Source organism: Medicago truncatula, chromosome 4 (assembly GCF_003473485.1).
Source record: "Medicago truncatula cultivar Jemalong A17 chromosome 4, MtrunA17r5.0-ANR, whole genome shotgun sequence".
Classification (NCBI taxonomy): domain Eukaryota; kingdom Viridiplantae; phylum Streptophyta; class Magnoliopsida; order Fabales; family Fabaceae; genus Medicago; species Medicago truncatula.
The window spans coordinates 34,330,446-34,343,359 of NC_053045.1; the positions used below are offsets into that span (position 1 = coordinate 34,330,446).

Sequence of the window (12,914 nt, forward strand, 5' to 3'; positions counted from 1 at the left end):
ATTTTTAATAGAAGTAGCTGCTCCGAGCAACAAATGTATTATCATCTCCCTAACAAATGCACTAAAATGGCCTCCTTTCTCGTTGTATTATATTATATCTTTATAAATTTCAAAAGAGAACAAATGTATACGTATAATCCATTATCAAATTGACATTAACTGCACCACTTTAGCAGGCTCTTTCTTGTCCTACTTTAAAATTGACAATGTGAAGTAGTTTGTGGTATAACTAGATTCTTAAATCAAAACGGAAACAAGGGTTAACTGCTATGAACTCCATAATAGCAGACAAAAACTAGATTGACCGTTCTATGAAAGTCAACTTACAAATAATTGCATATTCATTCATGACTCATGAGTTACATTATCAACTTCTTAGAAATACAAATATACAGCATGTAATCTAGATTCAATACTCTGTTTCCAGGACACCATCAATAAGACCAAACTCCAAAGCCTGAAATGAGAAGAGGCAGATACAAAAATACCGGGTAAGAATTTTTAGCAGTAAAACAATGCTTAAATGTACTCTTGATCTCCCTATTTTTAACTAGAGCCGTATTTTATTCCCCTCGTTTCTAAATCCAGAACTTTAGTCCTCATGTTTCACAAGTTTCAAGATTTTCCCCCACAATCAAATTTGAGGCTTATTTTTCATGACTAGGTGTATTTATTAATTATGTAGAATTGCATTTGATGATTTGCATTCCTAATTTGCACCAGAAGTGGGTTGTTGGGAAAAATAAGTCCCAAACTTGGTTGAGAGGAAAAATCCTGAAACTAGGGACGAAAATCCTATATTTAGAAATGAGATGATTAAAATCAAGTTTTAGTTAAAAGAGACGGACAAGAAGTGCATTTAAGCCGGAAAACTATTAAGATCATAAACTCAACATAGTAACAGTGTTCACTGAGACTAGTCACCATAATAATACTCAATAGAAAATAGACAAATGGCTAACGGGAATACTCAAAATATACCTATACTGATGTACTAAACTTCTAATCTAAAGTAAATAACAAAACAAATCATGATATGATAGGAACTAACAATGGGTAAAACAACATATAGATATAGATGATAAACTCTCCACTCGCATAATAATTTGTATTTCCCAAACAACATAAGAGCTCTTTACAAAAGGGTTGTAGAAATGGAGAAAACTGACACAGAAAATGATAAACCTGATGCGAAAGAACCTAGAGGGCCTCACCCTGACTTACCCAACCCAATATTCCTCTCAATTCTTGCTTACCCCCATCGACCCCCCACCTCTCCAATATATATAAAAACATTGATACTCTTTAACTCATTTTTGATAGAATAATGATGTGTTGAGATTCTTTTCAGAAGTTATAACAGAAACATTTGCTTCTGTTCTTCAACAGTCATAAAATTCATTTCTTGTTAGAAAGAGAACATTCTGGTTTCTTCAAGAAACCATTCTCAGTCACATTAACTTATTATTTCAGTTGCAGAAGAAAAACAGTTCATATTACCTCAGAAACAGAAAGAAAACTGTCCCTCTCTGTGTACTCTTGCACCTTCTCTAAAGCCTGTCCGGTGAAAGCACTGAACATCTTCTCCATTTTCTGTACTCGAAAAAGAAGGGGGAAGAAGAGGAAAATAGGCTTAGCTTTCCAAGAACTGTCAGATAAACTATAACAAACAAAATAACTAAGTAGCTGCTGCCATGGTAACTTGAGCATGAAGAAATCATGTTGAATGAAGTTTCCAGTTTCACATATATTGAAAATTAAAATTTAATATTCTTCTGCAATGAACCAAATTTCCAATAGTCCATTCTGTTGGATGGCTCATCAATGGTTTAAAACCATGACACCTCCTCACACAAAGTCATTTGGGCTTTTAGCAAGATGGAGTGCACAAAACTATCCTGCCCGCGCTAAAATTCAACTTCTATTAACAAGAATGGGGACCGGTAACTCAAACTATTGAACAATCGATCATAGAGTTTTTGACAATAAGTCATGTATCTATTGTCTCAAAAACCAAAGTCATGTATCTATTGTTCAAGGTAAAGAATTCAAAGAGGCGGTGCATGATAATGCATTGACAAGTCCCAACACTATACATTCAAGGGTTTTCACAATTCACAAATATAAATGTCACAGTCAAGACTGAATGAAAATCCTACTTTCAGCAAAACCAAGTTCACAGGAGCATTTTACAGCTGTCTGTAAATTATAAAAATTATGCAACTTCAGAGAAAGAAAGACTAACATAGCGGGATTGAACAGATTCATTCACGAGACGTCTCACATCCTCGACATGACCCTGCAGTCAGATTAATAACAAACTCAATCATCATGCCTATTGAGTATTGACCGATACACTTCACAGCACATAATGCACAAAATAAAACTGCTGCTGCAACCAAAAATACACCATAGTCCATAGCTCTTTTTTATGTAAAAATGAAAAACAATATACTTTCGTTATTTAGTATATCTATACATCAAATGCCAAACTACATAGTGCATTCTATGATTAACTTTAAAAATTTGACTTTGAATAAAACATTTACATTTGAAGAAATCATGCTTCCAATAAAACTTATAGATATTTCATTGCAACTTGTCCCAAAAATTAAAAGGTTATGTCCAATGCAACTTGGCACATCAGCCTCAATCTCAATGCTCAAAATTCATGTCCTCTAGTTTTATAGAAGTTTGTAAACTGTAGGGAGGAATGAGAACACGGTGTGCATTTGATTATTTTACTCATATGCTAGAGGGCACAGTCCGTATTTAACTACTTATTAAGATAAAAAGTGGGACTGGGACCATATTGTCATCATTATTATCCTCTTCCTACACCAAATCAGTATCGTCTTTTTCTTTATCATAATCTGTCAGCTCCATCATAAAATCTAAAGTGCATTTTCTATAACAAAATTTCAAAAGCTTGATTCTTACCCCAAATCCACATTGTGGTTGATTAATCATAATGCGAGCATTTGGCATTGAATAGCGCATTCCCTTCTCCCCACCGGCAAGGAGAAGTGTTCCTTGGCTTGCAGCTACTCCAAAACATACTGTACCAACCTTTGGCTTTATCTGAAAAAAATTGTGGCCACCAAATGCTTTCAAGTTAAAAACATTGACAACTATTAAGGAATTAAAGTAGCTAACAAAGAAATGAAAACGTAAATTTTTTTTTTTTTTTGTGCGTGTGTGTAAGGTAGGATTGGGATGACAAAACATTTATCTTACCCAAGACATGCAATCATAAATTGCAAGCACTGAATAAGTGCTTCCACCAGGGCAATTTATATACATCTGCAAATAGAAACAGCTCAATATGAATCACATAATCCATTGTTAGATTAGTCAAAAGTCAAATAATAGGGTCAAAAATCAAAACATAACAAACCAGTATATCTGCATCTGGATCAATAGTGGCCAGAGTCACAAGCTGCGATATAACTCTCTGAGCCACTTGTGAGTTAACTGGCTGTCCTATGAATATTATACGATTCCTGAACAAAACAGATGAGAGATCAAGAGCTCCTCCAGGAGTCATGATAGCTGGTGTTATTGGTGGGTTCCCCGTCTTGGCTTCAATTACACCATAACTACAAGTAAACTGAAATATCAATAAGTTGTCCTTCATTCATTAATACTTAAAAAAGTGCAGAGACGGGGGTTTTAACTCATATTTCAGAGGTTCCTTAAAGTATCAAAGTTCAAGAATAAAAAAGCATACAGAAAATTAGCTAAATAGACCTATTTACAAAATAATTCAATTCGTATGTGTGTAAAAAAGTTTTACATATACGCCCTACATATCAAACCGAAAGTGCGTACAAATTAAACTCTTTACAGTATAGCTACAATGATATTTCCATAGACTACATACATAGATAGGTCATGATGCTGATTCTGAACACGCCATGCCACGGTCTATAAGCTGAATGTTTTGGTAGTGTTTCACAACGCACTACTCTACAACCTAATTACTTATATGCCCTTACACTTATTTTTCCAGTATACAATCACAGAAAGTCAGGCTTTGATTGAAGTTGAATCATGAAAAAACAGACAATAATAGGTGTTCAAAAGTCTCCTACTAAACAAACACATTATACTTAAACATGAAGCACTTGAAAGAGTAACAAGGGTAAAAAACGTGTACCTTGTACCAACATCATGTGTACTTTTCTCATCAAGTTTTAAGCGAAAACCATGGGTTTTACTTGATAAGCCTGTGTAAAACAAAAACCTACATATCATAACATGCTTTATTGTTCAAATAAAAGTAGTTCGTAATTCGTATTAAAACTGAATGAACTATCAATTTAGTCCTTAAAATATCACTTTCTTTCCAATTTAATCCCTAAACTGCATAAATATATAATGGGTAGTCCCTAAAGTATATAAGTTTGTCAACTTCTTCATCCATAAAGTATATGAAAATCCATCAATTCAGTCCCTAAATTTGTCAACTTATACTAATAATATAGTTCTTTCAACTCCAATCACTAACAAATACTAAAATTTATCATTTCAAAACAAAAAACTCATTCATTTGGGTCAAAATTAAACTATTAAATTAAAAATAGTAGACAAAGAAAATAGGATTAAATTGGAAATTACCGATTTGAGAAGAACTACCATAGGGGCTATGGAAGGAAGAAGCTATCGTGCAAGGGTTTCTGCAATTCAATTATAAAGATTTTAACAAAAATAAAAGTGAAAGTGAAAGCGAAAGTTGAAATGAAAATGAACCTGTGAGAAAACGCGAGTTGAGAAGGGATTCTTCTGTGAGAAGCGATGGTGAAGGTGGGAGTTGCAGGAACTGATAGCGCTTGAGATACCATTGTTTTGTTTGAAACTCGCGTCAAGCTCCAAAACAAGGCGTTATTACACAAACACTACCTATTATTATTCCATCTATCTAATCTCAAATTCTACTAAACCTCTTGTTAAAAAATTAAAAATATATTTCTTTTCCGATTTTATCTTTTTTCACGTTTTAGAAATTCTAAAAATACTCGTGGTCGAATTATATATTTTAAACGCTTTTTTTAAATATTCTAAAAATACTATTGTATGCTTTTTCTGAATATTTGTAAGCATTTTTATTCACAAAATGAATTTTGCCAGGACTCGAACCCTTGCTCACACGGTAAAATTTTAGTTTCTGTCAATTATATGAAATAGTTTCTATATGTATGTTACAAAAATTTGGCTCCCCCTCCATTGTTAGAGGTGGTCTGTTCACAAATCATTTTTCCTTGTCCATTATGCCAGAAAGTAAATTCTTTGGAGCTCACCCTAAAGCTGATACCAATTGAAATTCTAGCATGCTATTTTCCTGATGTTGTATGTAATGATCCAACACTACGACATCGTTGGAATGTCGATTATAATGTTTCAACGTCAGACTAACGATAAATAAACAGCACAAGGAAAATATAAAAGACAGAAAACGTAAATGGCACAGGTTATTTGTTAACCCAGTTCGGTGAAAAACACACCTACTCTGGAGGCTACCCAAGTTTACAACTTATCACCTAGCTACTATCCGTACTGACTTCAACTTAGGAATCCTAGACTTATACAAAAACAGTCAATATGATGAAGTTCACAATATTACAACTCAAAAAACACAGTCCTAAACTTGTATCAAGGAGACACAAGAAAGGGTCACAATTAACAGAGACTCAAAACCCTAAAACTTTATATCTGATATGACGGCTTCAGTAGTCAATTAAGTGTTGCGTCCTTTCTTATATAATCTGAAGCAGCACAGGCTTGACCTTCTTGTTGGGCTTCAGAAAACAAAGTTGATCCTTCAAAAGATCCGCTCACAAGGATCAGAACCAAATCACAAGTTTCCCAAAATGTAGGAACATCTTTAGGAAATAAACAAAGTCTCCTAAAATGTTGACACATCTTTAGGAGATAAACACAACGTTGATTATGGTCAAACAAAACGTGTCTTGTGTAACACCCCGTTTTCCCAATATAAAAATTTCTTAAACATTTATCAGAGTAAACAACATAAACAAACGGGATATCACATTAAACATAATCCAAATCGGTTAAATAACAATTTAACCAAATAACTCAAACATTGCAGCGGAAATTATCTCATAATCCATAAAACGTTTTGGCACGTAGGCCCCATCAAATATCACAACAGTTAAACAATATCATAACATAACGTAATAGTTCACGTAAAAGAATGAAGCATGCATGACATATAACCCCATCCCGTTACGTATCAGAGCGACCTAGACGACTCAGTGAGGCAAGGCCACTCACAACAGCAACTGCACACTTAAGCACGATCACCTGCAAGTTACTCATACGAAGAGCAACATTTTCAAGCAGAAGGGGTGAGATTTCTTAACACAATAATATTAATCAATATAATACAAATCATAATTAACATCATAATCAGTCTAAATCAACATTGCATCTTTGATAAACATGTATCACATAATCACAACTTCATTCATCGTCAACAACATAAACATCTTTAAACTCGACAAATGCGACAATGCAACTTAGACACTTATATGCATGTGGTACCAATCGTCATCATAAGTATTAATATACTTTCATCGTGCGGAGGACAAAGCTCTTAAACGTGCGGAGGACAAAGCTCCTAACATGGTGAGGACAAAGCTCAATGAATGCTAATGCATGGACTCTAACAACAAAACATCTTAATCAACTTATCACTTATACATCCAATAATTTGGAGTTCATCATCAGCTTATTCATAAACATGCAACTTAGTTAAATAACATTTGCAGCATAATCAAATCACATCAAGCTTAATAACAAATCATTCTCAACAATTTCTTGATCATTCAACAATAATTCAAGTAAAGGCAATCATTCCATATTTCATTTCATAATCTCTTAACAATTCATAAAGGCTTCACAGTTCTCAGTCAATATCTCTAATAGGTCTCACTAGCACCTAAAGTTCCTTTCCTAACCAATCCAAACAGCTCAGGTCTGACAATCCTCAAAAGCACTCAGTTCTGGAAGTGCTTGCGAGGCGAGAGCATCTGCTCGCCATGGCGAGTACAAGCCAGAATCCCAACTAAGGTTGTTCCAGGTTCAATCTCGTTCTAATTCATTCCCTAATCAATAGTAGGCACCTAAAGGTACTCAAAGGCATCTAAGGTTCAACTCAAAAGTCAAAAACTCAGAAAATGACATGCTCTCTGGTCAAGCTCGCTATGGCGAGTAGGGTTGCTCGTTGTGGCGAGCTACGACTTGTAACTCGTGAGGCGAAGGGAATGGCTCGCGTGGCGAGCGATGATCATCATCCCTCGCGAGGCGAGGATCATAGCTCGCTATGGCGAGCGATGAATTTTGGCTCGGACAGAATGCAGTTTCTACACGAATTTCATCATCTAACAAGGTTCTAAGCCTAATTTCACATCCAGAATTCATCCTAAACATATTCTAAGGTTATAGGACGGTTTCTACATCAATCTAACTCAGTTTTACCGTTTGATCATCAGTTTTAGGGATTTGACCTAATTTCAAAACTTCTCTAAATCAATCTTAACTTTGTCAATTATTCATGAGAACTATATCAATTAACAATACTGAATTAATAGTCTCACCCTTACCTTGTATTGAAGAAATCGCAGCCCTCTCTCTAGCTTTCTCTTGGTTTTCCTTCTTTTCCAAAAACAATCGTACGTGCAATGTTTTTTTCTAAAACTAGGTCTATCTCTTTTATACCTCTTTCTAATATCTTATCTTATCTCACTTTCTCCCCCAAAACTCTCTAAAATCTCAAAACAGCCCTCAACTAAATATTTTTTTATATTTTTATTTTCTTATCAAATCTTATTTTATTTAACAATAAAATAAGTCTCATAATCTTAACAAATCATCAAAACACATCCAAAACAACTTAAATCATCTTAAATCAACAAAACTCACACATATATTATAAAAATATAATATAATCGCCTAAACTCGATTAAATAAATAATTAAACGAAAGTGGGCGTTACATCTTGGCCAACAACAGGCGTGGATTCCTCAAATAAATAAAGCGTATTGATTAAAGCGCGAAATCAGAGCGCACTAAAGACGTACCCATATATTGAAACATTGTGTCCAACATCTTGCTTGGATATATATATATATATATATATATATATATATATATATATATATATATATATATATATATATGTGTGTGTGTGTGTGTGTGTATTACATTGAAATAACTATTTATTATGAACAGTAATCATGACTTACTCAATCAGCCGTTTGCACTCTCTGCGACCAGCAGGAGAGACATTCCTTCACTGTATTCCTGCACTTTGATAATTTTTTTGTGAAAATGAACACTTATGTTTGGTTAAAAATTGTCCTTACGGGCTCTCAATCTCTTGCTTTCTCAGCTGTTGTTTGGTGGGTGTGGCTACACCGCAACTTAATGTGTCTCAACAATGAAGTGTGGTCTCTTATTCGCCTCACCTTCAATATTAAGAATTCCATGGTCATCCACCGCACCTCCCTCCACCATATTTCTCTTACTAATTGCGTCGACAAAGTGGTGAAATGGAATTGCCGTAATCATTCCTGCTATATTCTTAACGTCGATGGGAGTTGTCATGGCAATCCTCCGCGAACTGGATTTGGTGGTCTTCTTAGGAACAATGATGGTTTTTTCATCTCTGGTTTCTCCGGATTTGTTGCTAATTCATCTGATATTCTTTTTGTTGAACTCTTTGCCATTTTTAATGGTTTACGTATGGTTAGAACTTTGAGAATCACTGGTTTTGTGTGCTACTCCGACTCCCTCCATTTTGTTAGCCTTATCAACGGACCTCCCATGAAGTGTCATGTCTATGCCACTCTCATTCAAGATATAAAGGATTTGATCATTCACAGCAATACTTCTATCTTGCACACCCTTCGTGAGGGAAATAATTGTGCTGATTTTCTAGCAAAGATGGGAGTTGCTTCAGACTCTGATGATTAATCATGCTTCTCCTCCTGAGGGGTTGTTACTGCTTATTAGGGGTGATGCTTGGGGAACCTACTTCCCTAGAGGCTAGCTAGCTTCGCCCTTTTCGTGTTCTTTCTTTCTTTCTTTCTGTTTTGTTTATGTTTTTTCCCCTTATAACCAAAAAAACAGTAATCATGACTAAAACTTCATTCAACCTTAATTATGAGAAGAAAAATATACATAATTTTTTTTCTTACTTAAATTTTAGACTCGAGAATATTTTTTAAAATCGTCGATCTCCAAGAAATTTAAACTTTGTATCTTGGAAACTCTTACTAATAAGGTAGCGCTTCAAACATACTTTTTACCATCTATTAAAACCGCTCCAATCCTTCTCTTTTTTCTAGAAAACCATAATTAGAGATTTCACGTAGAATCACAAATAGGTTTAACTTATCATAGTGGGTTGATAAGAAAGTGTCATGCATAACAATGTTGTGTTTAAGAGGATTGATTTTTTCATCCAAAAAAGATTAGCGGTGCAGTTTATTGTTTGTTTGTCTCTCATTCGCATGTAATTATCTATATATACCATTTTGACATTAAAGTTTGAATATGACAATCATAAAAGATCTATCGTTTTGAGGTCAAAAAAGGGAAAGGAGAAAACAAAAGAATAAGCTACGGTATTTTGATAGAATTTAGAGGATTGGTATCATCCCACACACATGACATGATCAATTCCTTTGACTCTTTGTGCGTCTCATGTGGTGGCAAACTGAGCGTGTTGGTAAATCGGTTCAATCTACAACAAATGTGTCATAGTGTTGTGGACCAAATATCCACCCAAAAGTTTTCCAAAACAAACCACTAAAACCTTGATTAATGGCTATGCTTGAGTGATGATCCTAAATGGGACTGATAACTGTTAGAAACCAATGAAAGTGAAAACCATGGTTCTCCCACTTGGTGTTTCACACATCATATATATGCTAGTATTTAATTTTAGTCACATCGATCTGTAGATCAAGTCAACTACTGATAAAGAAAAAGGACAATATGCATGATTGCAATTATTTAGGGTGACCAAGTGTTCTATGTAATATAGGATAGGTGGATGTTTGAAAATTGTTCAAAATTTTGACAATGGTAGATGTTGCGACTTTTAAAATAAGTCATTGTCTTCAAGGTTCTTGCGATGTGATAGTACTAATATGAAAAAAGATAATACGTATTTAAGTTGAATGTTGAGAAGAGAACGCAAAGAACTCTCTCGATTGGCCTTAAGGTAGATCACTTAACTATGGTGTCAATTGGGACATTGATCGAAGGAAATCGAGTAGATTTTACAAAAACAAGATAAAGGTTTGATATACAACAATGATATTTAAAAACTTCAAATTTTCCTACATTCATTCAACACTTCATTATCTCTTTATCTTTTTTTTTTTTTTATCACATTATCAACTTATCACATATATCACATCACTCTCTTATCGCTATCTCTTTCAAGAAGTACACACATAATATATTGTCTAAGAAACGTTTTCCTTTTATATAAGAGGTCTTGAGAACAACGTTGTGCTGGAGTATAGTATAAAGTAGTGGACAAATAGAGCAAGAGGGTTGGAGGAGGAGGCGACAACAGAACATCGTTGCGCCATGAAAATCTATTTTTTGTTATAAAAAAAAAAAAAAAAAACTTTTTTTACTACTACTTACATTTTGTTCTAGATTGGGTGAAGACCTGTTACCTTCGCACACAAGGTGACCCTTTCTCACAAACGTATGATGAGTGGACTATGATATAGACATGCCCTAAATTCACTAAATCAGGGTCGAGTAGGCTAATTTGTACAATTCAAACTGAATCCAAAGCTAAATTGTCATCATATGCTCGTAGTTGTCCACCGAGGACAGTTGTCTGAGTAAAAGTTTGAGCGCTAGAAACCCTAGTTATTCACTCACTATAAAGGGTAACTTGTAGCTGCTTCATGATACACACTTTCAACCCTAACACCTCGCGTATTTAACACATTCTTAATCGTTAGAGTGTTTGCATGAATCTCCTAAAAGAAGAAAACTGTTAATCTAGGGTTAGAGGTTCCGCGTCGTCACCACCTCATTTGGATTATGTTTGCTAATGAGGCTCGGGTGCTTATATCTCCGACTATATAAAAGCTGCAATTCTGTTTTCCTATCAGTAAAAGATCAAGGTTTACGATTTATTACTTTTATTTAAAAATATAACAACCCATTTGCCAACGTCAACAATAACACAATATTTAGTCTAGACCGCTAGACCATAATCAAATGTGCTCTAATACCTACCCAAATAAGGCGTGCTTACTCATACACAAGAATAAGAAATGTATAAAACTATAAAGATGAAATAGTTTTAAATTAAAATTGTTTTCTAAGGCCACGATTTATTTCTCCTATAGTTTTTTGTGTAATGTAAACTTCCACTCAACTAACAATACATATATCAAATTTTTGTAAGGAATGCAAATATTATTAAGTTGATCATTTTCATCATAGTTTAAACTCAAAATTTTACAAGTGTATGTGATTTTTAATTGATATTTATCATCTTATCTACGGACAAAAATTAAATAAATAAACACCTATGTTGACACGCACGTGTAAGTGAGAAATTCATTAAAACACAATTTCTTTCATCAATTCAACTACTTGAAATTTGAATGTTGAACATGGGAATGTACTTAGTCAATGGTTTCTCCCCTACCCGCACATAATGTTTTATTGAGTTGGACATTTTTAAATTACTCTTACGCAACTTTTGGTGCCGCTAACTTGGAACGTTTAATCTTTTTTATAAATTGAAATTACGGAAGACACACATCATCATTGTAGTATATGGGGTGAATTTATTCCGTAAATTTAGCTCAGTTGATAAGAATAATGTATAATATATGCAAGGATTTGGTTCGAATCCCGGACACCAAAAAAAAACATGGGATGAGTTATATGATCAAATTTTATCTTTTGGTCAAATCATTGAATTTTGGATGTTTTGTGATAGTTGTCCAATAGAATTTATGTATCATAATCTATCAACGAAAGAATTTAAATATGAATCGAAGTCTTATCTTTATCATCAAAATTTAGAGTGAGGAAATGATGCTCGAATTTAATACTAACAAGACCTTCGATCTTAAAATATGTTTACACATGTATCTATATATCATTTTACTACTAGACCAAACATTTGGTTGTTACTACTTTTATTTTCAAATTTAAATATGGACTGTCAAGTCCCATTTAAGTATAGTGATCAAATAGCATCACGTTGTTATTGACAGCAAAAGTTAAAGAAAGAAATAAAATAAGAAGTGCATTTTGTCTTCTAAAAGATAACACAATCAATAAATAATTTAAGCTGATTGAAACTCCTTATGAAAAATTATAGATTATATAGACAAGACAAGTAGGCACTCTAATGTACTATAGAAGCTAAGTTGACATTGGCATATACAGATAGATCACAACGCATCTCCACCAGTCACAAAAAAACAAGAACACTCTCTTTTACTAAAAATGGGATTACATCCTATGCATGAACCTATAGGAAACAAAATAAAGTGCAACCCAACCAAAAGTCTTATTCCCATTTCTTTATACTCATCATAATCAATTTTTTAGTGATGCACATATAAGTTGACTTTGGGGGAAAAAGCCATAAGAAAATTTTGTTGGCTAATATCCAAACGGGTTTATCTTTTTGTGAACTTTATTCATGGCCACCAAATGTATCAACCCATTACCACATATACTCCCACTGAATTCAACATTTCCTTGGGCTATCTTGATCAACTCTTTGAATTCTAACATCTTGATCTCTTGGATTCTAACATCTTTGAATATGACCTTTTTTATGATTTATGACGTTTATTTACTTGCTTAATGAACATGTAAAACTCCTCAAT

At 33.9% G+C, this 12,914-nt stretch overlaps 2 protein-coding genes across 2 annotated transcripts; one reads left to right on the forward strand and one right to left on the reverse strand.

Annotated features, from left to right (window-relative positions):
- Positions 1-200: 200 nt before the first annotated feature.
- On the reverse strand, positions 201-4,916 carry LOC11412973 (ATP-dependent Clp protease proteolytic subunit 6, chloroplastic). Its single transcript, XM_003606832.4, has 9 exons — positions 4,753-4,916; positions 4,621-4,679; positions 4,160-4,229; positions 3,398-3,599; positions 3,238-3,303; positions 2,941-3,081; positions 2,246-2,299; positions 1,501-1,593; positions 201-457 (listed from the first exon to the last, which is right to left on the reverse strand). The coding sequence occupies exons 1-9, from the start codon at positions 4,842-4,844 to the stop codon at positions 410-412; spliced, it is 825 nt and encodes a 274-aa protein (XP_003606880.1). The 5' UTR covers positions 4,845-4,916; the 3' UTR covers positions 201-409.
- A 3,532-nt stretch (positions 4,917-8,448) lies between these two features.
- On the forward strand, positions 8,449-8,997 carry LOC112421020 (uncharacterized). The gene has a single exon (XM_039832755.1). The coding sequence runs from the start codon at positions 8,449-8,451 to the stop codon at positions 8,995-8,997; it is 549 nt and encodes a 182-aa protein (XP_039688689.1).
- Positions 8,998-12,914: the final 3,917 nt, after the last annotated feature.

Bases quoted from the DNA above. Each gene is read 5' to 3' on its own strand.
- LOC11412973 (XM_003606832.4), bottom strand. From the start codon at position 4,844: ATGGTATCTCAAGCGCTATCAGTTCCTGCAACTCCCACCTTCACCATC. The intron at 3,600-4,159 runs GTACACGTTTTT...GTTTACTTGTAG, and splicing joins ACACATGATGTTGGTACAAG to TTATGGTGTAATTGAAGCCA. The intron at 2,300-2,940 runs GTAAGAATCAAG...ATCTGACTGCAG, and splicing joins AACCACAATGTGGATTTGGG to GGTCATGTCGAGGATGTGAG.
- LOC112421020 (XM_039832755.1), top strand. From the start codon at position 8,449: ATGTGTCTCAACAATGAAGTGTGGTCTCTTATTCGCCTCACCTTCAAT.